This window comes from Notolabrus celidotus, chromosome 11 (genome assembly GCF_009762535.1).
Source record: "Notolabrus celidotus isolate fNotCel1 chromosome 11, fNotCel1.pri, whole genome shotgun sequence".
Taxonomy (NCBI): Eukaryota; Metazoa; Chordata; class Actinopteri; order Labriformes; family Labridae; genus Notolabrus; species Notolabrus celidotus.
This window is the reverse complement of record NC_048282.1, coordinates 14600889-14628523: the sequence shown is the minus strand read 5'-3', so window position 1 is coordinate 14628523 and position 27635 is coordinate 14600889. Positions and strand designations below refer to the sequence as shown.

Sequence of the window (27635 nt, the reverse complement as noted above, 5' to 3'; positions counted from 1 at the left end):
TGAGGCAGAGCTCAGGCGTGTTGAAAAGACAGGACATTTGAGCAGTCAGCGATGGGGGGAATCACTGAGCTTGAAACAATGGTGATAATAAAAGTCTCCCCTTTCGCCCCCGTGTGCCTCTCTGCTTCTTTCCTTTTCTCTCTTTCTGCTCTCCCTTTCTATCCACCTGACCTACCGCAGCGCATCACAGAGCACAGAGGAAAGCCCAAGGGGGAGAGGGGAAGAGAAGCAAGCGATGGCTGATGGGACGGGATCTGTGGCAACAGGAGGGAAGAGTGTGTCACTGGTGGCCAATCAGCACATCCTTACTGACAGCCATGGCACTGTCCATCAGCAGGTAATTTAGACCAGTGGTGGGGTCTGCACTCCCCCAACACAGACACACACATGTATGTGCGTATGAACCAGCCAAGCCATCTCAGCTGTTTGGTATTTTGTTTTGTTAATCCATGAGCTGTAGTCATTGATGGTGCTGTGTTATACTTTTTATTACAGACAGACAGACAGACAGACAGACAGACAGACAGACAGACAGACAGACAGACAGGCAGACAGGCAGACAGACAGACAGTCAGACAGACAGACAGGCAGGCAGACAGACAGACAGGCAGACAGGCAGACAGGCAGACAGACAGACAGACAGACAGATAGACAAATAGATAGATAGATAGATAGATAGATAGATAGATAGATAGATAGATAGATAGATAGATAGATTATATTTTAAAGCCAAATTCAAGATATACATGGCTGCAATGTTACTCGTGAATTTTTGTACTTCGTACTTTTGCACGCTTCATTCGTGCAAAAATGTAAATGTGTCTGGTGAATGAAGGCTTTACGCAACTGAATATGTTCTACTCATTGCAAAAACATACAGCAAAGGATCAACCCGGTCTCATTTGTTGGTTACTGGATTTTTTAACTGTTAGACCGCAACAGGTCAGGGTCAATGGAGTTTTATCAGATGTTCTTTTATCATCTACCGGTTCACCTCAGGGTTGTGTTTTATCTCCGCTTTTATTTGTTTTATATACAAATAACTGTCAGAGCAAACATGCAGGACACCACCTTATCAAGTTTGCTGGTGATTCTGTTATTGTCTCCCTGCTCGACAAGAACAGCCCGGACCATGGCCATGTTGTGGCAGAATTTCTACAGTGGTGTAAAAACAATTTTCTGATGATCAACTCCAGAAAGACAAAAGAGCTTGTCATAGATTTTAAGAAGACCCCCACTGCCTTCTCCCTTTTTTTATTGTTAATCAAGTACTGGAGATTGTGAACTGGCACAAATATCTCAGCACTTTTAATCAATAATAAACTTACATTTGAGCATCAGGTTGATGCAGTTTGCAAAAAGGCTCATCAAAGAATATATTTTTATTGTAAGATCAGGGGTTTTAATGTCAACAAGACTTTTATGCAGATGTTTTATTCCTGTTTTATTGAATCTCTTTTAACTTTACAAATAAAAAGAGACTTCAGGCAATTGTAAAGAAATGCAGCAGGGTTGCAGGCACATCCCTTCCTGACATATCAAGCCTTTATCGAGCCAGGACCCTTAGCAAAGCCTGGTCCATCGTGACTGACCCATGCCGTCCTCTTTCTTTTTTTTTTCAAGTTATATTTTTTGGGGCATTTTTGCCTTTATGGATAGGAGAGCTGAAGAGAGACAGGAAATGTGGGGAGTAGAGAGTGGGGGAGGACATGCAGCAAATGGTCGAGGCTGGAATCGAACCTGCAACCTCTGCAACGAGGACTATAACCTCTGTTTGCTGGGTGCTTAGGCCGCTAGGCCACCAGTGCCCCGTGCCGTCTTCTCTTTAGTGAGTTTTGCCGGTTTCCCAGGCCGCAGATACACACTGCCAAAAAGCAGGACACATAGGAAGAGAAACTCTTTTATCCCAGTAGCAACTGGCCTGCTTAATGATGCAACATAACACTATTGTTTTTATGTTGTCACTGTTTTAAATATTTTAATATTGTGGTGTAACTTGTTGTACTATTTTGTTTATCTGTCACCGCTGACTGAAAAACAAATTGCCCCCCGGGATTATAAAGAAACCTTGAACTTGAAGGATGCTCAAAAAGTGCTGTAAAATCCAGAATATACCTGTTTGTGAGACGCTTTCTTTTTCCGAGGGCTCAGCAAAGTGCAGTTTCTGTGCAGCTGTGTAGCTCTTTTTTAGTACCATCCGTTTTCACCATCCTGCTAGCTCCCAGTACGGTAGTTGAGCTCAGCCTACGGTGGCAGGAGAAAGCCATGCTCCGACATTTTGTTTAAGATAATAGTTACCTCACATTGATAGTGAGGTAAGTAATACTGAAGGGAAGAGGTAAGTGACTTTTATCCTGCAGCTAGTATTTTACAATGCTACTTTTGTATTAATTGAGTGCAAAGCTAGCATGTATTTGTTATGTAGAGGCAAAAAGAGTTGCATTAGCCTAACTTTAAAATATTGTTGCAGTCGTGCAGAAACCTTGTATCTCCATATTTTATTGTTCAGATTTTTTTTTATTACTCAGTGCTATTGATCTCTTTTTATGCGTGTTAGTAGGCATTCTAAAATCAAACAGATGTAAAATATTTTAGAAAGCTTGTGGTTGAATCTCATGCATGCTGGAAGGTAGTGGTTTTCAGATACAAGGTTTCTGCCTGACAGTGAAGATATGTAAATTATTGCAAGATTTTCAGGAGTCTAAAAATAAATTATTTTTAGTTCAGTTACATAAGCTGCAAAAAAGTATATATATTATATATTTTTTAATATTTCGATCACCAACTCATCAAATGTATGATAATCCTGTACTGCAATTTACATGTTTAATTGTATAAATTATATTTCACAACACTGTAACCTCTGTTCACTGTCTGTCTTACCAGTCTAAAGTGAACCACGAGGTTTCCTCTGTTCCCACTCCCCACTGAAGCTTGTGGCCAAGACCCCGTCAACAATACCAATAAGGGACACCACTAGACTCCCAAGAGGCCTCCAAGGTCCACTGCTCAAATCCTTCTCTGCACCAACCAGTCTGTTAATAGACACCAACTATCTGCCCCCCGGCTCTCTGTGTGGTCCCCCTTCAAGGTTTAACAAAGAGAAAGAGGAAACGATACAGAGATGACATCTCTGGGTGAGAGGCTCTGCCTTTTTCTACCACCACCTATCCTGTGTATCGGTGGCAGAGACTTGGAGGTTCAATAGAGATAAGAAAATAGCTTCTTTCCTGTCTGGTACTTTCTTCTTTTGTGACTAGAAGACTGCAAAAATGCAGATGTAACACACTCCACTGAGTCTCATGATGAAGCTTTCTCACTCTCTTTTTACTTTTGCTTTAATCATCCAGTGTATTGTTTCCCAGAATTGATCACCTGAGTAGGTTTCACCATCCTCTGACTCAAAGTCAACTACAGGTCAGCATTGTTTCACTCATTTCAGTTCCACCAGCTGTTTTCCAGGACATCTCTTTCACATCCAATTTGTGGTTTGTCTTTTCTCCCTTACACAAGCTGCACTCTCTCACCTTCCTACAGTCACATCCAAGTCTTGAGAGGGAAATGAAAGCTGGTTGGTGAGATGCAGTCAACAAGGTGGTAGGAATTTTAATGACTGGCTTTCTGCTGCCTTTTCCTCTCCTGCCGTTTTGGCACTTTAATAATGATCCGACAGGCTTTGCTGTTTGGCACCCACTGGCCTTCTTGCTAAAAAAAGTGGTGGACCAAAAAAAAGAGAGACGAGCCCAACTCACCCCCAACACTCTGATAGAAGAGAAAGTGTGTTTGAATCAAAAACGTCATAACAGCTTGAATATAGAAGATATTTACCTACTTAAATAATGTTTGAAATTACTTTTTGTCCTTTTTCTTTTTAGTGAGTCTTGCAGACATGATGTTCACCCATAACTCACAGGAAATGCATGTTACTGGGAGTCATCCTTCTTGTGGCAGACATAACTTGAGTCTAGCGAGCAGAGAGCATTTGTCACAACCAATCAGAAGTGCCGGCACAGTTTGTTATTGGAGCTCTGATTTTGGACCTGGGGTGCTCACACACTCAGCGGTAGGTAAGATCTGACACAGTCCTGGTTTGTGTGTGTCTCAGTGCAAGTGTATGGCACACTCTGTTCCTATCAGACCTCTCTCTTCTTCTGGTGAAGCAGAACAGATCCTCTGGATAAGCTCACCCAGTGGCAGATGCTCCCCCAACCCCAACACCATCACCACCATTCATATACATATACACACATGCACATTTTGTTCCTATGCCGCTTTTTCTTGCCTTTCTTCCCACCTTCATGTCTGTGTTGATCTAATGCTCACGCTATAATGGAACAAAGACAAGTGTGATTGCCTTTTTTGTTCTCTGATTGCTTTTCAGTTTGTATATTGTGGATGAAGGTCCTGAGGTTCTCAGTGCAGCTAGGCAGCCAGGCAGCACTGAGCTGCAGGGATCAGACAGTAGCTGAATGTGGATGCGAGGAAACGGATCAGTCTGCCTGGCTAAAAGCGCAACAGTATTTGCAATGGAGAATGATTACGGTTGCCTTTGCTCAAACACAAGACTCACAGTCTTGTGGTCATGTGCACTCAGATTCCTGCATGTATTCTAAATGCAGTGACTGATTTTCTTTTGTTTGCATTTGAGAGAGTATTTTTTATTTAATTTTCTCAAATGTGGGAACAAATGTCTGTAAAAGTAGACTCTTGATAAACCGCAGTGATGTTAAATGATACAGCTCAGCTCAGCCTGCTTTCCAAAGGGAACTGAGGATATTCTGTAAACAGAGTTCCCAGGATGGGAACCCTGGCAAAGTCTGACTCCCAGTGGTAATTTACCTAGCAAATTTTCTTATTGCATTTTTTTCTATGAGGCAATAGTCAACAATGTAGTATGTTTTTCAATACGACTAAAAAAATGTCATTGGTCAAATGTATAATCACTACATATCATTAAAGATTAGCCACAATCTGAACAATCAGGAGTTCACTGCAGCAGGCCACCAGAAACCAGAAATCTATTTAAATTTAAGCACCACAAAGACGTCAGCTGGTGTTAACCATGGTCACTTCATTTCCCCCTCTCTGGCGCTGGAAAATTGACTGAAGCTGAACTGTTAGATGACATCACACATGGGGACAACGCGAACAAGAAGTTATTGTAAATCACTCTCTGAAATCACAACACAGTGATTTGGTGACTGATGGTGCGAACAAAGTGGAGCACATGATTGAATGATGTAGCTCAGTTTTACTTTGCAGTAACCTTTATTTAAGCAGAACTTCACACAGCAATGGAATCCAGATGGTTACACTGACCATTTCATTTTGAAGAGAAACCATGTTCTAGTTGAGGGATCCTAGGAGTATGCCCTATTCTTTAGTTTCAGGGACAGGAACAAACACACACACATACACACACAGACCAACCCTCAGGACTGGGAAAGTTGAGCAGTGCCACCATGACCCCAGGCCTACAGGTGCCTGTAAGCTCTGTCTTCCACACACTGAAGTCACAGCAGCTGACAGGCTATAAGTGTCCCACAGTAGCCTTGTTCCAACTGACAACTTCAAAGGTTACACTGCATGGGTCACAACAAAACATTATTTTCAGCATGTGTGTGACGTGTCAGTGGGGGAAAAAAAATCCCCAAAATAGAGTGGCAAGTTGTCCAGTTTTACCAGATGGCAAATGTCACTGTGTGACATATATGAGCTTATGAAAATGGCAAGCGAGGACAGGGTGGATTGCGAATCCAATCGTATGTCACACTTTATTAGCACAACCCAAAGGACTGAATCTTTCCTCTCTCGCTTTGTGACACATTTGGTCCACAGATGAGCTGCATTGTAAAACAAGCCATTGGATGTTAACAGAAACCACACTGGCGAATAAAATCCCTGCAATGATGTGCAATCAGCATTAGTGTGCAGGCAAACACTTGCATGCTGGCGTGCAACTGAGCGAGTGTCACTCTGTTGCTCCACCTTCCGCTACCTCATCTGAACAGACATCACTTCAGATTCACCCTGGAGCTACGCGCTGCACTCGGACATGTCGGTTTATTTATTTATTTTTCTTTAGAAATGAGAGGAGAAGGCCCAAGTGGTAACAATTTGAAGTCAATAAACTCTTCTCCTCTAAAGAGCCCTGGCTTCAAAAGAGAAGTGTGGGTGTTCTGCATGGCGGTAATGGAATTGTTAAGCACGCTCAGGGAATTGGCAGCCGGCTCCCTTCGGAAAAGAGCAGGAGAGGAGAATGACAACCAGTGAAAATCCAGTCTCTCTCTCTCTCTCTCTCTCTCTCTCTCTCTCTCTCTCTCTCTCTCTCTCTCTCTCTCTCGATTAGTTGCAGCAAGAAAGAAGGCACACAAACAGGGATGAAAATATGAAACATTTGTTTAATATAGGTGTAACCATTTTCATGATACACACTTTCAGGCATTGTTTAAACATATTTAATGTACATAAATTGAAACAGAAAGTTCACCTTTCATATATTTTTTGACGTAAACATACTTTCATACTCTGCACAGTATACTCTGTGCTCTAATTTGCCTCATAAAGGAGGTCAAATTCAATAAAGAGAGAGAAGCTTGGTGTATTATAAGCCTATTGTGCAACATGTGTTTGTGTGTCTGACACAGGAGGGCAGTCTTTCAAAGCCTCTCTTCATCCATAGAAAGGAGACCAGCTTGTTATTTGGTTGCATTGGACTTTCATCTGAGGGCATTTCCAACCACTTGCAATGCCAGTGGTATATAATAATGATAATTAACTTAATTGATATAGCACTGTTCTAACAATGTTACAAATTATTTTACAAACAGATAAAGGGGGGGCAACACAAGAGGAGAGAAATAAAACACAGGTTACAAGACAGATTAAAATAGCAAATAATGTAAGAGTTAGTTTATGAAATATGATTTTCAGAAAGGATTTTAAAGAGGCCAAAGATGTGACTCTGCATTTCCTAATAGGCCGTGACATCCACAGTCTGGATTTTAAATGCAAAGTCTCAGTCACCTTTGATTTGGTTGGACAGCAGGAACTAGGAAAAACCATCCGGGCTGCATTCACCAATCTCAGGGAACTTCAGAGCAAGGGGGGGTCAAGAGATCTCATATATTAAGGGCTAAGGTCATTTCAAGTTTGAAATCAATGCAATTAAAAAATGTTGTCAGGTCAGCACAGAAGCGATGTGCTTTTATTTGTTTGTGTTAAAACTCCTTTATGCTCTGTGAAACTGATGTCGGCCATAGAAATGGGCTTAGAAAGTCATGGTTGGATTCCTTTCTCTTGAGTAAAACAGTGAAGATGTACCGCTGCTGAACTTTATTGTGCAAATGAATTTCCCTTTTGGCTTTACTTTTCCAAATTGCGCTGAAGTATAAAAACAGTTTAATCTATCCCAGGCCTTTCAGCACCACTAGATCGCCTGCCCCTCTGCTGCCATTAGTTGGCAAAAAAATTGGTAGCCATCATAAGTGAATCATGTCCAGAGTCAATATTTATCCAGGTTGTGCGTGAAACTATCTGCCATTTCAGCACTAGCTGCTCCCCTCCAACAAACAACCAGCAGCTCAGCTGCATTATGAAATCCCTCTGCTTGTTTCCTCCCTCTGCCTCTCTCTTGCCTACAGTAGGCAAACTGATCCACTACACCCATGCAGCCTGTTTGTGTTGGCATGTGTCTTTATTAACTCCTCTCTTCGTCCCCATCAGGCTGTCCCAGGGTGACGAGCTGTGGTGGAGGTGAGTTCAGACAGTGCTGCGGTCCTGAAGAGGAAGTAGTGGCAAACAGAGAAGTGCTGTTGTTTTGGATGTGTTGTCGAAATCGAACCCAGCCCCCACCTCCATCCCCACATACAAACTCCATCACTCCCCCCTCCTTCTCCTCCTCTTCCTTGGTTGGAGCTCCTATTAATCATCCTGTCAGTCCAGCAACACACTCATATGCTTTGTTGCCTTAGACACACAACTACTATCACCACACATATGCACTGTGCAACACAACAAACAAATAAATAATAAAGCTGGTCACTGCATGGCTATAGGGGCATAAAGAGAGAATGGGAAACTAATCCCATGGAAACGGTGCAGGAGAGCTCCAGGGTTTGTTTGCTACTTGCAGTGTTTGTGCTTCAGTTGTTGAAACCTTTATTGGTCTTTGTTGGGCTGTAGAGTGTTTGGTGTTTTACGGGTTGTTTCCTTTGTGATGTCAGGCTTATATTGTGTGAGTTTGCAGCTTGGCCTAAGTTAGTTTTTCCGTGTGTTGGGAAGTCTTCCACTCCTGTGGGGAGAAGAGGCTAACTTGAAAATGTTGCCTCTGTGTAAAATACTCAACTCAGTTTAGGTTGGGGTAAGTGTGTGCCTTTTTGTGGATGTGTATCAGGTTGAGCTTGAGTCATCTTTGAGAATTGCTGAAGTCCCTTGCAGTGCCCCTTGGACTCGAGGTCTGCGTACCTTGGCAGTGGAAACATAACTGCAGAGCAGATCCACTCAGCCAGAGAATGTGAGCATAATTTCACCACAGTGAATATATTTGTGTGAAATACACTTGTGGATATTGTTCATTACATTTTAAGCAAACTGAAAATTGTATAATTCAAAAACATGTCTGGTTCGTCCACATGGCATGATATAAAGCACTGATTTCTCTTTGACACTGGGCGGAGAAAATGCTACAAAACTCTGGTCTTTTCATTCCCCCCTGCCAAGCATTTTCACCACAATGTGTGTGTGTGTGTGTGTGTTTTATTGTGGGGCCCCTCTGTAGCTGGCTGCAGTGACGTCACTCCCCACATACAGTTGTATAATACATCAGGGCTGCTTCAGTCGCTCGTATGGAATCTGTGGGAGCCGGGGCTGTTGGGAAAAATAGATTTCCTTCATATTCCTGAAACAGGGATTTTCATTTTCGTTGTATCTAAAGCTGTGAACAATTTGAGCCATTCAATGTGTTTTAGTGAGAGACTTTGTGCTTCTGCTTTTTATGTTTGATATTTATTTGAGCTATGACTTTTAAATGCTGCACAGAGACAAATTATTATGTGACTATGTCATTTCAATCATTTATTACTTTGATGTAATTCAGCCTCATCCTGATTAATATCACTGACCCCGTCTTTAAATCTATGGCACATACTGTATATTATTCATACAGTAACAGATGCATTTTACCTCCCTGTGACAGTTTTACTAAGTAACTCCACATCTCCCTCACTGTTGTGAAAGCCCAGCAGCAGAGCAAAAGGGTGACTAAAGCTCATATAACAGGAACAAATTCACGGATCCGATTTTTCCTTTAGGTGAGAACACACATCTCAGGTTGAAAACCTTCAAGGGGGTGTGTTTCAAAGATGTGAACCAGAAATCCAAAGAGCAGCTTCAAAGAGCTGCTGAGGGCTGGCAGACCGCTGGCTGGAGTCCTTACCCGCTGCCATGCCAGGCGGGTGTGAAATAGACACTTGTGGGCTCGGTTCTATCTGTCCACAGTTGTTAATGATAACATGCACCGGCTTCAGCACTTCATGAGCCTCTTGCTGCCTGCCAAGTTGTGTGTATTTTCCCGGTGCTGGTACTTCCGGCTCTGCGTTTGGTAGGTGGTGGAGTCCTGCATAATGGCTCTGAGCAGGTTTAGCAAGAGAAGTTGCTGACAGCAGCCTGCACTTTTGTGATTATCACAGATTTATCCTTAAGCCTATCACATCTGATAAGTTTTTATTGTTAAATTAATGAATTGAACCTGTAATTTATAACAAGATATGAAACCTTGGCTTGCCTAAATTAAATCAAGACTTAGTGTCATTGTGGAGGAAATTATTTCAATTCAAAAGTCAAATTTTCTAAATATTTTTGTTGTATTTTATTATTAATTTAGATAAATGTTTAAAGTGAAATATGGTATATCAGAAATTTGGCCAGACCTTTAAAAAAGTTGGATTTTTAAAAAAATAATTTAGTTTTCTTCTTGGTTTTGAGAATATTTTTTCTAAATTGTAGAATGAATTTAATGATTTCACTGTGGAGTCAGTGAAATACTCTAAACGGTGCAGCATTCGTTGCATTACTTTGCCTTTGGTGAAAACACTTTCGTGTTACTAAGATAATAAAAAGGTAAAAGTGTAACACACAGGCCCAAAGGCCTCTCGGCCTCCTGTCCACCTCAGAATGTAAATACAGCGTGTGCATGTATATTTCCCCTGCACTATAAAGCTCATATTGTAGCTGCAGACTTTCTCTCTCTGCTCTTTGGCTGGCTTGTAAAATATGACAGGCCATTTTCCCCCCGCCGCTGCAAACTCAAAGATTAACATTGTGATTCTCAGTGTCCCAGCAGACAGCGTGATTGATTACATCATATTAAGGTCATTTCTACGTCGGGGTAATTTTCACTCAGGCCTCCAGGCGATATTTTAATGTGCGTTTGTTTGGCGGGTTGTCGGCTCCTCGCTCCTCTGATCAGCAGGGGAATGGATGGCGACATTAACGAGCGATTAATTACAAACAAGAACACTGACGAAGATGATGATTACGATGATGATGGTGACGATGATAATGATGATGGGACGGGTCGAGGTCCCTATATTGGCTGTTTTTTTTTAAAAAAAAACACTTTATTTCCCAGGCAGATTTCCTCAGTATTCCTTGTTTATATTTACATCGAGGTTGTCATGTTCTCTTTTTCTCTTCGATCCAACTGCGCCAAATTATAATTTGTTTTCGAAATCAACCACGTGAACTTTAACTTAAAATTTATATTCGTTGGCATTTGTTACGGATGATCTAGACTCTGATGCCCCGTCATTTTCAACATTTTCCGTTTACTATGAATTTTATTCAAAACGCAGAATCATCAGCGCGTTTTACTTTTTAGTCAGGCACAATCGTTTCATATACTTTAAGATTTTCGGAATCAGGGGAGAAAATAAATCATTATTATTGCATTTTTGTGGCTGCTCCTGAGCCAGCGGTGTTTTAACTCAACTGTCAGTTAAATGTGGGTTTCAGGTACTGAACGAACACAAATAGGCTAATTAAAAAATAGAGAATTTAGATAGCAGGAGGGAGACTTATATGACATGGACCTGATACATTTAAGGAGCATTCATATGATTTGTATTTGATTCAGTGTGTTGCAATAGTACTTAATGAAAAGTCCTGAGAATGCATACCTTTGTATACACAGTATATATTCGAATTTACATCAAAACCACGAGCACACACTCCAAGACAAACATCCGTGCATACATTGGAAGCATTTATATGTTATTTTTATTTTGGCTCTGTAGATTTACTTTCAGTTGGAATCACCCATCTCCAGCATAGGCCTCCTGCAGTGTGTGCGTGTGGGTGTGTTCAAGTGTGTATGAGTACAGTCGCTGCCCTCTAACCTTCACATTCGTGCTATCAGTAGCTGTGGCGCAGAGCCCGTCTGTCTCTGACAGCATGTTAACAACGCTGCTGAAGGCCCCAAAGAAACGTCCTGGATTAGCGGTCAGATTTCCCATTTCCCAGAGACGCACAAGGTCCTGAACCCAATTAATGGCTAATAATTACAAAGGCAACTTCACTGTGCGCTTCTGGGGACTTCATTAGAGGGAAGGGGGAGCGGCGCGCGGTGGAGGGCCACTCAAAACCAACACTTTAGGAAGGAAATGGGAGGGTTTTCTTATCGATCAGCTGATGAGATCTTTTGGAATTTCATTTTAGCAATCTCTGGAAAAATAAATGTGATTGTTTCATCAATTTTCTTTTTCTTCATTTCTCTAGCTGTACGTGAAGCTATGCGTAACTGTCACCGTCACATACCGTTTTCAGTATAGTCTACCTGCGTGCACGAGCCTATACAGTCCCCTCGCCTTGCCGCAGCTAGTAACTATGTTTATGCTCCCATTACATAGACTGTGGCAGCATTACAGTTCGCAAATTTACAATGCTCACGCGCTCACAAAAGGGCCCACTAGGCCGTTTGATGTCTCGCAGCCCGCCTCATCCACAGGCCGGAGCGCGAGGAGCTCCATTTCACATATCTAATGTGCGCTGATGTTATCTGCGCGTAACGTCTAATCCACAGACCCGGAGCCTTTTCCACCGTGGATAAAGGTTGAGTTTCAGAGGCCTGTGTGTGTGTGAGTGGGCGTGTGGGTGGGGTGTACAGTCACCACAGTCTGACCACACCAGTCCACAGTGTAGTGAACTACTGTACCCTCCTCCCACCACACACACACCTCTTCATCAGTGCACGCTCAAGGGTTATGATAATGATGATGAGAGAAATATGTTGTCTATTTCTGCAAGGTGAATCTCTCTCTCTTTTTTTTTTAGTCATCCATATAATTACATTTTTAATACATCCCTAGCCTTAACCTGTATTCTAATATATCCATGGCAGCTCTTAACAGTAAGTTTATGCTCTAACGTTTATGGATCATTTTCTGAAGGATTGATTTTTCCAGGTTTGAGCCTCTGTTACAACCACAGTTTATATAGTTGTAAATACATGATAAAAATGTGACCAAAATAGAAAGAAACAAAACATTCTAAACAACAACAACAAAAAACAATTTACTATGAGTGTAGGTGCACATTATCTCAGTTGCGCAAGGTGATTAAGACATCAACGCTTCATACAGATGAGGGTTCAGGGAAAGTGAACCAAATTAACTCAAATTATGTGCTTTATTGCGCCACATGCGCCAGGTTAAATTACCTGCATCGAGTGATTTTGGAGCCTTATACACAATTAGTCGAGATACAAACAATATTGGTTGAATGTGTGTTTATCAGCCACAGAGGCTGAACTGCGTCTTTTTTTTGGCGCCGTTCAACCAACTCCAATTTGAAGAAATGGAGTTAAATAAAACACACAAACATACCTAATCAAATGCTTTAAGGTTTTGTTATTATTTCCTTAAACGCTACTGTTTCATATTGTTTTTATTTGTATGTTGATACTCTCAGCTGATCGTAATCCATCTCCTCTCAGTCTAATTAGGTGGTTTAATAAAACAGAGTGTGGATAATTGAGCACGAGCGCAGCAGCGCACCTCTCTTCCGGAGAAGGAGTCTGTGCTGCTGCCTCACGCGCTCCCTCCAGCCGCAGGACAAAGGAGGGAAAAAAAATCCACATTGAGTAAAGCAAGTCCTCCTCCAAAACGCGAGTTCTCCTGCGCAGCCGTTTTACGTTGCCACAAACCTGTTAAAGGTCGACGTTTAAATGACGCAGAAAAGTATTTCCCAACGGGCCCGTGTCGGAGAGCAACACTTTTCTTTGCGCGCGTAATCGCAGTTAATTGCTGCTTTAAAAAGGTGTTGCACCATGTGAAATCATTTGTCCAACCCGATGCGCAGAAATATTCTGAGGCCTGGCCTCTACTGTCGCGGGTGGCTGATGGAAATAATTTGCACAAAGTGTAGAAAGTTCTGCTGAATACCTCGTTTCAGTTTTCCTCTCACTGAATCTGGATGAAGGACGCAGTATCGATAGAGCCGATCAATACAGGCGATGGATTATTGATAGCTTGTCGTCATGCTCCCACGCTTCCTTTAGACACCAGGGAATAAACAAAACCTTTGTACACCACTGTTATTCACATCATTTATAATTTCTTTATCGACTTGCCTCTCCTTTTGTGCCACTTTTACCTCTGCGCTGCCTTCAGGGCCGTAGAGCTTGTATCTGCAAAATGTAACTGTTGATTCATGTATGCGAACAAATACACTCCTTACCCATTTTAACACAGGGTTACAAAGAAAATGGTAAAGGTCTGTAACACAGTGGCCACCTCCTGACACTTCACACTCCCTATGGGTATGACGGCGCGCTTAACACGCTCCCCTGCATTCTGTTAAGCCAATAAAATGAACCTTCTCGCCTCATGATGCCAAGACAAACTCTCTAATATACAAGTAATGTATGCTAATTACTGCTGATTATTATTGATTAATGATTCATTTTACTTCAACTCATGGGAAAACATCCCACGGCAATTTGTGTCCAATATAGGCCTGAGACGTGTTTGATGAACTCAAGCCTTTATTTAAATCAATTGTTGTTGCGTGCATAATAATGAGCAACAAGCTGCGAGTAAACCATGAAGAAAAACAATAACAGAGAAAAGTGCATCAGACCCCGGCTTATTGTAGTGTTTTTGCAAAAGAAACAATTCAATAATAATAATAATAATAATAATAATAATAATAATAATAATAATAATAGTTATTATTATTATTATTATTATTATTATTATTATTATTATTATTATTATCATCAATATTATTATTATTATTCAACGGATCTGAGAGTTTCCCTTGTGATAAGCGTTTGGAGAATTGATCTCCTAGCAGTCTGCAGTTGCTCCATCAGCACGGATCTTTAATGGGCTCCAACATAAAGCCGCCTTTATTCAGCCAAACTAGACGGAAACCATTCCCATATGACATGTAGGCTAGAGGCCCAGACACCACAGGAGTATGACGAGCAGCCAAACACCATCAGTCAAACGGTGCTGTATCAATTAATACAATAATAAAATACATTTGAATACCAACAACATGAAGCCCTATTTGTTATTTTAAAGATATTATAATGTTAGCTATTTCCAGAAAACAAAACTGCGTTAGAATTAATAATAATAATAATAATAATAATAATAATAATAATAATAATAATAATAGTAATGCGCACATTTAAAAAAAACATCACATTAATTAAACCTGTATCATAACTCAGTAGCCTCATTTAATTCCCTAAACTGCGTCTTAAATGGCTGATATTTAAAAAATAATAATAATGTAGAGTTAAATACTTTTCCGCTATCTGTATATTAAGGAAAAACAAAAATATTTTAAATACATTTTTAAATCCTAAAAATTACCTGTAGTCCGTCAGGCTGTATCAAACAGCAGGACGCACGGATCTCCTCGTGCCTGCAGCAAACAAACAAACAGGTGCAAAGTAAAAGTCATACCTACAAAACAAAGTCTGCAGTCCGTGCACCTTCCCTTCAGGTAACCTGCCCTCAGCTTAACGCGGCCACAGCAGCTCCTAGAGCGAACATAAACACTGCTCCCACAAATAACTGCTACAAATACGATTGTAACAATGTGAACATTGGTGGAAAGAAAGAAAGAAGGAAAAAAAAACAGCCTGGACTTCTCTTCTGCTGATGGAGGCTCCGTGCATGCGTCAAACAGCTGCTGGCCGCTGCTTGTCCTGAGGGCAACACGGTTTACACACACACACACACACACACACACACACACACACACACACACACACACACACACACACACACACACACACAAAGTGCAACTCCAATCAAGTTTCACACCTATTTACGCCTGCATTTGCATTAATTAAGTTAAAAATAACCTCTGCGTCAAAAGCCCACGCACAAACTTTTTTGAGCCTGTAAATGCAGAAAGAAGAATTATTTTGTTCACATTCCACGGCATAATGGATATAAAATACTACTAAATTGCAATATGAAATAATATAATCTTTAAAACTTTAATTTGAATAATAATAAAATGGTTTTTTTTAATAATATGACCTTGACCTCACCATACCTCCTGGTGTCCACCGCCGCTCGCAGAAAACCAAGTTGTCGCAGTTAAAGGGGTAAAAATCCAAGAGGGTGCTGGCAGGAGCTGAATGGGCTGGATGGTGGGGGAATTGTTGGGGTGAGGAGGGGGACGAGAGTAAGGGGATGGCGAAGTGGGGGAGGAAGGGTAGGTGAACTGGTGAGGGGAGAGCAGGAGGAGGAGGAGGAAGAGGAGGAGGAGGGGAAGAGATAAGTGATCTAAAGGGGAGACGATAGGACAAAAAAGTGATGATGATGAATACATTGGAAAGTTTTTTGGCCACGGCGAGGGTGTCAGATTGAATGGCCTGTGCGCATGTGCGAAGGTGTCCAAACTGACAATGCTGGTGAGATGAAGATAGTGTTGTTGCAGCTTCTGGGCTCACGGAGGACGACGAGAGGAATCTACAAGCCGACAAGATGAGATCCAAGGCGAGGGCGAGAAAACTGGCAAAAAGTAGGTCTTCTTTTTCCCTCTTCTTACCGCTTTCCGCCGCCGGCTCCAAACTCCTGCGTGTGAACATGTCCAGTGTGTCCTTGTCATTTGTCATATCCTTAAGCGAAGCGGTTTCTCTTTGTCCAGAGTTAACTTTTCTGCTGAAAACGTGCCTCGCTCCGGCTTCACGCGCTCTCGTTCTCCTGCATGCTGCGGTCTTGGCTTCGGTTGTTCCCGGTGTCACAAAGTTTCATGTGTGATGAGAAACGCCGCTGGTGCTTTAGCTGATTCCGCTCCACACATAAACACTGAGCTCCATCTTGTATTTTTGCTCTTTTTGGTGTCGCTGCTTAAGTTGAAGCGCAGATTCGTTTCCCGAAAGTTACCGAGAAAGTTGTTGAAAAGGATAGTAACTTTTTTATAGAGCCGTACAGAGTCTTGTGAAATCATATTCCCGGCTTTTGAAGTAGTGGGCGCTGTGGCACTGCTCTGCTGCGAGCTGTTGCTGCTCAGCTCACACACCGAGCTCAGCGCACTCTTCTCCTCGCTGAGAAACGGAGCCGCCAAGATGTGAATTCAGTCAGAAGTGCAATACTTTATATTTTTTTTATTCGGTCCTGCTTGAACCGCAGAATCTCTCGCTTTCCTGTAACTTATTTTGGTCCGGGGCCCTGCGGACTGCTGCATGCTGGTTCCTCCTCCAGGGAATGCCAATCAATAATGCGTCCTGTGCAAGAAAGCGCCCATACTACTACTACTAAGTGGACTGCTGCTCGCGTCACACGGAAAAAAATCATGCATTGACTCTTTTGAACATCAGCACCTTGTTGTTTGAAATAGACCACGTTTGTTGTTTTGTTGACATTTGTTTATTGTTGGCGGGTTGATTTATGAATCGCGTTTGTTTACACCATCTCCTTTTGACTCCATGAGTGTACTGTGTTTCTACGGCTAATTATGTGGGTCAATCTGCTTTTTACACTCAGCTAATTTAAGAGACATTTGCTTTACAAGTTGACGATTTATGAAGGCCTTTAGCCTCTGCTTTTGTTGTGTCTTAAAATGTCTCTCAGACGATAATTTACCCAAAATGACTTTCGATTTGCACTTTTGTGAAAATGCAGGGCTTAAACGCAGGACGCGTTACGCATGGAATTCGTTCATATTGAAAGACATGTTTAATAAAATAAGAATATTTTTTAAATGAAGCTGTTATTGTTTTTATGTTTGGTATGGTTGGTTGCATGTTTACAGGCCTTTTAAAGCGTTGTAACGTTGCCAGAGCTGCTGGCCCCAATTCAACGTGAGCCTGGATATTTATGGGAGACATAATTCAGCCTTTAAAGAAAGAGAAACATTGATATTTACATTTTAGACCACAAGCAAAATTAAAAAATATGTTCAACCTGAAACGTCTAATTTTTTAACGAGCTTTCACTTCTTCAAATACATTTAAAAAAAATGCTTACTCTTGCATATTGTAAATATCCAGTAAGGGTTTCTTCACAAACGCATTCAGACAAATAATTAAAAACACACACAACAGCGTTTTAACATTCATGTTTTTGTCATCCCTTTCCTGCATGTTCTCAATAATTTGTGCACTTGGAACAAGTCCCCGCAAAAGTGGAAGACAAAAAAAGAAAAGAGGGGGAAAAAAGAAAAGAATTGAAAGGCAAAACTCTAATTGGGCCTCTCAGTGAAAATACTTAAACATGTCGAGGATCGTGCTTGTTGCCTGTAATTGCACTTGGTCTTGATCTCTAAACAGCCTTGATAGTCTGTTGATCCGAGTGCTAATGAACACAAATACCTGGCTTTGTAGCACTCTCACATCGGGGCAGAGGAGCCTCTGCAGCCCACAGGCCTCTCATGTGTTGTGTTGCAGTGGCAGCAGAGAGAAACAGAGCATGCAGGGAAATATATCATGTTCTTCTGACCATTCAAAACATGCAGGCCCACAACTTTTGAATACGGCGCGTGGGAGAATATTCCAGCCTGATTTTTTTTCTCTTATTCTGCTGCTTAGGTAAAACGCTCTCCTTTAGCTGAATGCAGAAGGCCTGCAGCAATGCTCAGCAGCTGCTTTATCATTTATTTTTAAACCTCGTGTGTATTTTCTCCTCTCGGCAGATTGCACACACAGACGAAACGTTAAAGGCCTCGACTCTACAGGCTCATATGCAGAGTATGAATATGTGCTTTAAGAGGGGTCGCATTGATTAGTGTGTAATCGTCCTGGTTTGTTTACATAATGCTTTGGGGTCAAGGTGAAGTGAGTGCTGGTGCGTTTGGACTTTAATATGATATCTCTCAGAGGCAAGTTTTTTTTAAAAGAAACTTCTCTCCCCCTGCCCCCACGCATCATTAACACGTTCATTATTGGATTTCTGAAGACCATAAGATCAGACGCGTCATGAAGCGAATTTAATCCTGTTCAATTTACTCTGATGATTTTGAACCATGCTCTACATTTGCATTGATTATTTATTACAATTTTCATAGAACAGCAATTTCCCATATTTTAAAATAAGTGCATTTCTAATACGTGCACGTGAGCCCTATAACTCTCATTTAATTTAAGATATCGTCTTCACTCGGTCTATCGTTATTTCAAACACTAAAAATCTGTACAGGTAATTCAGTAGATAATTGACAGTCAGAGAGACAATGAACAAGCTTTTGGCACACACTGTCTCCTCATCGTTTAACACTGTCCCTGTGTGCCTGTGCTTAATTTCTGTGCGCAGCACTCATCTCGTGGATGTACTTTTTAAGATTGTGTTGAGTCCATTCGCAGTTTTAAATTCGCCTAAATTAATTCCGTTTTTTTCATGCATGCAGGTGAGACCATATGACTCCGGCTCGCAGACAGACGCTGCCCTCGCGCTCTGTTGCATGTTTACAACCGCTTACAACCGTCCCAGAATTTCAAAGAAATATTGCTCAAACAGAAACATGTAACAGCTTCAACTACAGTCGGAGAAACAGGGAGGTGTTGGATATACACTGATTCTTATCTGCACTTATTTGTTATTGATTTTTAAAAAACATAATTTTGTAGCTGTGGCCTCTGCATTACCGGGTCAATGAAATACATCTCGCGTGAGTTTTCATTTTTCTAAACACCAGATTTTTTTCCATTTCGATTTTTGCTGATTTTGCACAAACGAACCCCCTCCCTCTGCTAAACCTTCACACTGAACAGTTCTGACACTTCTTCTCTCATATACACCTCTTTTTGTGCTACTCTCTTTTTCTGGCCTAAATGCACTAATTGCCAGATATCCTATTGATCTTTGTGTTAAACGGCCCTTATTAGATGAACTCCCAGTCATGAACTTGGCCTGGCTCAACAGCTTCTGATGTTTTGACAGAAGTAATAAAACCCAACCCATAACACTTTAAAAGCAACAATGGTAGCTATGTTGAACTTCTGGCTAAATGCTCAGGCTCCCCTACAGCTTGGCTCCCATGTATTACTGCTATGCAGCTGTACTGTTTGTCAGATTGCACTCTGCCATGTTCACAGATTAGGGCCTGGACATACAATGATCAAACCATTAAAATACAAAGAAAATCAAATCAGTGTATAGTGCCTTAAATGCATGCACTGTCTGTTGTTCTTTAAGGCATATCTCTCTATTTTGAGGAATTTTCTCATTCCTCATATGAACAGAAATTTGTAAAAATCTTTTGGAGGATTCTTACTTTGCTAATTGCGGATCACTTCATCAATTATGGTATCATTTTGGCAATTCAAGTTTATTTTGCCTGCTTACACTGTTACAAATGATGAGGGCTAACTTTGATCCTACTGATTTTAGACAACAGGGCATTTAGCCTATGTATCTCCCCTCATTATGAAATGTTGGACAAACCTGTGAGAAATACCAAAATACCGGTGAGATCTTGATTTTATTACCCTAGACTTTTCATAGATAAAACACAGCAGGGTAACCCGAGACTCTTGTGGCTCCATAGAGCCCATTTGCATTCATGTGTGATGATGTGAATGATCTTAGCAGCTCTCTGGATCAGGCATCACCACTTTTACAGTTTTACATCTCTTCATAAGACGACTGACTTTGGGCACTACGACAGTCACAGACTCATTACTTTTTCAACCCCAAAATTCAAGCCATTCAGGTTATGTCAGATTTTTACTGCATCTACAGAGCAGAAAGAATGCATGGCATCCAATCAGAGAGATGTTGTGGTCAGCATTGATTTTGTTGAATCAGATTTTTTGATTCATAAACGCTTCATTTACTTCCTTTATGCTATTGGGGAGTTTGTTTTTCCCTGAGCGTTTGGATTGATTTTAGGACCATTTCTGTCAATTTTTGAAGGATTGAAAAATTGTGTAGCCTAACTAATTGCATCAGTCCACATTTGGCACAGCCACATATTCTACATAAGTACTTGATTAGGGAAGTTTGTTGGATTCTGGTGAATGCACATGAAGGATACAGTTCAGTGTGTGTTGTGAGCGGTGAGGCTCTCAATCCTCTTTCCATATTTATTTCCTCGTTCTGCGTCTCAGAGAAGCCAGTGAAATACCTTACTGTAACTACTTACAGTAAGACAACTACATTTGAAATATTCTTCAAAGGGACAAAATCTTTCAGCCAGAATCTCAAAACTGATAAGATGCATTTATTCATCCCCAAACCACAAATCTATGTATTTATTAACAAATGAATGTTCTCATTGTAAGTTGATTTGGTTGAGGTTGGGTTAAGGTTTTGTTCCTAGTTAGAGCTGGTCACTTATCAATCCACTGTCTGTTTCAGTCTCATATGGTCCACATTTTATTCACATAATATAAAACAAATACTAACTGTAACCATGTCATTTTATTTACTGTGAGAGCAGACTCTTCAATAATGTTCTTCCTTGTAAAATCCTCAAGAGGGACGGAGAAGTCAGAAGTCTCTGCTCTCATGACTGTCCTACATCACTGAAACAGTTAGCCAATAAAGACAGTGTCCATGATCTCTACAAAAAGAAAGTTACAAGAAACAGGAGCTGGTTACTTTGAGAATTACCTGCATCTAAAGCTTAAAGGGGCAAGGTTAATTTATGTGAGGATAGTTCAAATGGAGTATTACAATCATTTGTTTTAATAGTCTGTTTTTACGAGTGTTCCACTTCCAGCCTTTTAATACTATCATTGACTCCCTCTCTTCCTCCCAGAACACAGTGTTTTATCTCCAGGGAAATGCTTTTATTGTTATTCACTCAGTTGCTAAATGTGCTGCTGCTGCTGCTGTTTTGGCTGAGTGTCCTTTGGAAAAGAGATGTATCTAGTCGTGTGGATTACAGTCGCTATAAATTGTGAAAATAACTTAAAATGTGGGTGTTGGAATGACTTCTGAATGAATCCCAGTTTCTTCTGGCATGCTAAGTAATTCATCTGTATTCTGTGTTGAGTTTGAGTCAATTGCCTATTCTCTGAAATTCCAGACAGATACAGTGTCTCAGAGAAATGAGAATTCAGCACAGAGGTTTGGTCTTTGGTTGTGAAAGTGAGCAGAAATTGCAATTCCAGTTGAGCTTGAGCACAATTTTATAAACAGTGTGACTAAAACAAAAGCTGAGACTTGGTGAAGCCTTGCAAACTGACTAGCCTTTTTTTTAGCCCTGTGCTATATGTAACACAGGCTAAGAAACCATACATGCTAATGCAGATGAACACTCATTGAACACACACCCATTTCCACACACCCACACACACCTTAGCGGTGACATATTTTTGGGCAATGTTAGGATTTAACCCCAATCAATCACAAACTAGAAAGGTTGAGTGTAAATGTCATCCTAACAGCATGAGCTGGCACTGTTGGCTGGCTAAATATCTGTGAGTGTGTGCTTCAATGGTGTGTGTGTGTGTGTGTGTGTGTGTGTGTGTGTGTGTGTGTGTGTGTGTGTGTGTGTGTGTGTGTGTGTGTGTGTGTGTTAGCACACCATTTTGTACAGTTTTCAGAGGTCCTGTCACAGTTCTGAGCTTTGACCTTGGCTGAGTCTGGCGCAGCAATGGGTGGGCACGTCTTACACCTGGACACATGCAGGCACACACGCACTCCCAGACACACACACACACACACACACACACACACACACACACACACACACACACACACACACACACACACACACACACACACACACACACACACACATACATGCATGCTCGCACACTCACACAAATTTCAGCCCCATGCAACCTGCCTGCTCTCACGCTGGCTAAGTCAAATTTTGAGTTGACATATAAATACGACAGCATTAAGCTCTTGCACATGGCGCTAAATCCCATTCATTTCATTGATACGTTGACCTCACATTATCCAGTTGGCAAATATTCCTCTCTGCACCATGACCTCATCCGCCATGTTTGTAAAAACACAGCAATCTCCCGATCATTTGGCAGGGCAGACTGTGGCTGCCTGAGAGAGTTGAAGATATACCCCTGATGTTTTCTTTTTGAGCAGCCCCCTGTTCTTCGTCTCTCCTCATATCCCTCGTTTTCAGCCTGCAGATGGGGGCAGGGTCTTGTTAAAAATAGCTGAGCGGCATTTGAACAGCAGTATGTGTTGGCGGAAAGGGGGCTCAAAAAATGAAAAGCCATTACCCTGCAGTGAAATGCATTTTGTCTTGACCTGTGGCTGCTTATCGAGTTACATCCCACTACCACTGGGCCATGTCTCAAAGATTCTTATGGCTAAGAATACACCACAACTGCATGAGTAATCCCATTGGAAATACCTCATCCTTACTTCTTGAGTGTCCTGATTAATGCTAAATGATTATCTCTCTGTGTGTCTGCTGTGATTGTGCACCACCCGCTGTTAAACAGTGTGTGTTGTTTGCAAAACAAGAGGCAAATGTGCCGAGTCCCTAATTAGCGTGTTTTAGCAGCCCTCATGATTCCCGGTTGCATTGTGATATCCAAAGGGATTGCTCAGCATTGTGACTAGTCTTATCTGGGTCTAATCCTGATTTGTTTGGTATTAGCCTGCTCACTTTCTCCCTCTCTTTCTCCCTTTCCTTTTATTTCTTCATTTGTCCTCACCCAGCTCTTTATTCAGTGCTGAACTTCCTGTTCTTGTCTTTCATTCAGCCATGTTCTCTGTTCTCTGTGCTGGGACGTTTGTGCCAGCGTGAGGACAACATTTTTGTACAAAAGAAAGCTGGGCAAGCATTAAAATATCTAATGTATCACTATGTTTCCACAGAAATACTTACATGACAAGGTATGCTTAGGCTAATTTTATGGCCTAACAAAATTCTGCTGTCCAAATGCAAGATTTCGAGGAAGTTGTTGTGAACATGATGTACAAAATTAGTAATTTTTTGAAACAGGAAGATTTGGATTATTCACAACAGTGTAAGACATTAAAACACTTGACGCACATTTTTTAAGATGTAATTATGCAAACAGTCTTTATAAAAGCAGACATTTATGTACTGTGCATGTACAGGAAAGTGACATAGCAAGAAACAGCCAACTAAATATGTAGGTGAAATTAGTTTTATGTGATAACAGAAAGTTTTTCTACTTTCAGTCATTAATGCACAGGGTTTAATGTGACCTTTGATTAGCCTGAAATGCTAACATAAATCCAAAAATCTTCAAGTCAAGTATTTGTCTTATTTATTATTGTAGCAAGTTTTTGTATTTCTCGTACACACACACACACACACACACACACACACACACACACACACACACACACACACACACACACACACACACACACACACACACACACACACACACACACACACACACAAGTCCCCTTTGGGTGCTGCTGCTGATGGCTCATCCTGTGTAGATATGATAAGCAGACAAACTGCTCTGTCCCCTGGGCTGTTTGTCTGTCTGTCTTTGAAACAGACAGTAGTGTGTGTAGTGGCAGCATCACTTTAAACTCCATCAGCCTGCTCTTCCTTTCATCAGACCGCCAGTTCAAAGCCTTGGCTCCATCTTCTCTTCTATCTCTTCCACCCCTTATCCCCTCTCATCCCCCCTCATTGTCTTTCTCGCTGTGTTTCGTCATTACCACAAAGATGGGCACGCAGTGTCTCATTAAAGCGGATTAGAACCATCTCCGTGTCTCACAGGGGCTGAGCGGGACTATTTCTTTTCTCTAGTCAGCCCCCCCCACCCTTTTCTCTCCGAGATCAGGTTCTTTGATTCGGCCAGATAAAGACTTCTTTCATGTCGGAGGGGACGGTTAGCGATTACACTGTCAGACCCATCGTTTTGGGGAGTTTGACAAATTTGCCGTGCTGGGTGGGGCAGCTGTAGGGATTGTGGGTTGCAGGAGGGGGGGAGTGTACAAGCAGATTCACTGTAATTGAGCTGTCATTATCCAGTGACCCTGCCAGGCGCTAGTGCGTAGGGCTCACCAGTTCTCTATTTGTTTAATACTTGGCTAACTTTCTTTGTGAGTATGATGGATAGAAAGAGAAGGAGGGAGCGAGGGGGAGAGGGTGGTGTACCGGTCCCCAGATGAATGCCTCTGCTTATTTGACCACCTCTCTTGAGTGCCGCTGTCCATGAAAATGGGCTCCACTACATCACTGCCGCAAGTTTCCTCCCTCACCCAACTCCTCCTCGGTGCAACACAATTAGGCCCATATCACTGGCTGCCATTTATTTTCATACAAAATGAAAACTGGTGGCATGTTGATTACTGAAATCCCCAAAGACAAAGGGCCACAATTGGTGTGGTTTAATTTCATTAAGTAGAGTGTGGTGCACAGGATAAATATATTAAGAGCTCCCTCTCATTGCAGGCCCTCCATTTACCTCAGCCACTCTGTATGCTAAGCAAATCCTGGTGTTTAACAGATGAAGAATTGGAGCAAATCCCCCACAATAGTTCTGTGAAAAAGAGGCACATTTCCATGAACGCTTTCATTGTGGATATTTCTTGTTTTTTGACCTGTTGTTTCCTGTTTGCTTGTGAGCTGTGCACAACACCCATTGAATAAGAAGCTTATATTTTCAAAGGGCATTTTTCATAAATTCGCTAATGCTGATTTTTCTGTGCTGTATTAAGAAATACTTTCAAAGGAGCCTTGTGACTTACTATGAACAGTGGGATGTGGGCAAGATACTGTCTCGTGTGAGAGAGAGGGAAGAAAATCTTTTTCTGGTTGGATAGTGTGACTGCATTAGTCCAGAAATTTTGATGATGGAAGTAAGAGTGCTTCTAGTTAACCTGGTTAGATTGGTTCTAAAGTGATGAGTATTTCAGAATGTGTATGCGTGTTACCATCCTGAGCATGTGTGTGTGTGTGTGAGTGTGTGTGTGTGTAGGTGTTGAAGGGGTCTTGGCTAAAACATTTCAAGATGGCCCATTAGCGGGCACAGGGCCGTCCCCTCCCGACACCAGGATTCCTCTGTGTTGACCCCTTCTGCTCCACCCCTCCACCTCTCAGCCCCTCTGTCCCAGAGGCCCCCAGCCTCATCCTGCCAAGTGTACGGTTCCAAAGTAACGATGAAGCTGCCTGCGTGTGAAAATATTGAATTGCAAAAACATCCCTGGGTGAGAGGGTGTGTGAATGGAGCTTTCAGCGCCGGGTCCGACCGGGGCCCTGCGCTACTGACTGACGGACAACAAATGGCATTTTGTGTCCAGAGAGAGAAGAGCGAGGGAGTGAGAGGACAGAGAGGGGGAAGAGAAAAGATAAGATGGGGAGAGGCACAGAGAAAGGGGGGTATCCTTAAAGTTTTTCAGACGTCTTTAGTCTGGGGCCCTAATATGCAGGACTGAAATGCCTTATCACCTGACCTGTCTGACCTTTGGCCCCCACTCAGCTAAGGCTGTCAGGTTGCTCTCCAACAGGGAGCACAAAGCACGACAGCCTCAAAGACCCCCATTCACCCCCCAGTGCAGCTGTACTACAAAGGTAATAGGTAAAAGTAATGTCAGTGACCTCCACTTTCCTTCTCTCTACAGGAGGGCAAAACTCTTAAGATTCCCTGATAATGTCAAAGGTAGAGGGTGGCCATTTTGGCTCCTTACCCACTGGGTCTGCTTCTCTCCCATGAGATGAACATTCGTAAAGCAGACTGGACTCTTATTTTGCAGCGAACCTTTCCATTGATTTAAGAGACATTTCATATTTTCATTGCTCTGGAACTGATGGGAACTGCAGTGGATGATTGAAATGTTAAAAAAACATCATGGTATTGTTTTTAGTTGCAGTGGGAATATAGTTTAGTAATCCAACTCTATGTCCTGTCTGTGTATGTATGTGTGTGGGACACTAGTGAATTTCTGATGTCTCAGAGGACTGGCTGGGTCAGAGTATGACCGTAACCTCCTGTCTCGCTTTGCAACCCACACACTGGCATCTCTCTCTCTGTCTCTCTCCTGACCAGTCCTCAGAGTCTTTCTTCTCTTCTCTTTTTCACTTTTTCCCCTCCTTTTCTGGAACACTGGAGTTTCTCTCTCTCTCCGGTCTCCTTTGAAAAGATGCGGCGTCTTTGTCCAGCCTGATAAAGGATGCCATAGTTCCCCTTTTCCCCTTCTTTGTGGCCCGGGGCTGGCGGCTCCTGTAGAAGTGCAAATGGTATCCTCTCGGAGGGGCTATCCCCGCGGGCCCTGGAGGGCCCTCTCTCTCTCCTCCAGGCTTGGCTAATTACCACCCTGCTCACCCCCCTCATAGCCCCCACCAGCTCCCCGGTCCCTGGAACCATGGACGGCACATTCCCACAACCAGCACCTGGCCTTCTTTTCTCCTGGCCTGCTTTGATGGCTGACACCCCAGCCTACCCCTCCCTCCTCCCTCCTTCCTCATCCTCTTCTTCTCTCCACCCCACTACCTCATCTCTCCTTCTCTCCCTCCCTTTAACTTTTCCCTCTCTCACTTCTCTCTCTCTCTCTCTCGCTGACTCTCATTACGAGAGGTTTTAAATTGCTTTCTGACCCTGACAAACTGCTCTTGTTGAAAAGGGAGATGTTGGAGAGGGGGGGGGGACAGCGGATGTGAGTGAGAAATGGAAAAGATGAGGGAGCCAGTGAAAAGTTGTTCTTTTTATCTAAGTGTTTGTCATTCCATAGATATTACAAAGAGCTGTCAACCAGTCTGAAAAAACTAACACTGTTGAAATAAAAAAAATAAACAACTAATTTAGTTTAGTAACAGGTTGATAAATCAAAAATGTGTTTTAAACTCATCTAAAGGTATAAAAGCTGTATTTTTTATGGTTGATATATTGGGCTGAAGAGGTTCTGATGAAAATTGGATACTCATTAAACAATACACAGCTTTTCTGCTTGTTGAAAAATAAACACTTCCCCTGCTGAATAAACACATAAGAAAATAAAAAGGGGTTTAATCACATCTTATCCTTTTATTAAGGTGGAGAGTCAGTCTGTGATTGGTTTGTCTAGACGATATTGTGTTGTACAATGAGAAGATGTCTATGGTTAATAAAACTTGACCAGTGATTGATGCAGAGTATGTTGCTTTTACCCCATGCGCACACACAAAGACACACAAACTTACACACACACACAAATATCTAATTTAGTTGCATATCTGCGTCCTACTAGCCGTGGGCCTAATCAATAGCCTGCCCCAGTGGA

General features: G+C 42.0%; 1 protein-coding gene across 1 annotated transcript in view; it reads left to right on the top strand.

The window, feature by feature from the left end:
• The first annotated feature begins 15815 nt into the window (after positions 1–15815).
• Positions 15816–27635, top strand: part of LOC117822166 (histone-lysine N-methyltransferase PRDM16-like) — a 63390-nt gene continuing 51570 nt past the window's right edge. The window contains exon 1 of the mRNA XM_034696841.1: positions 15816–16047. Within this exon, the coding sequence (XP_034552732.1) occupies positions 16011–16047 (37 nt within the window). The 5' untranslated portion in view covers positions 15816–16010. The remainder of the gene's footprint in view (positions 16048–27635) is intronic.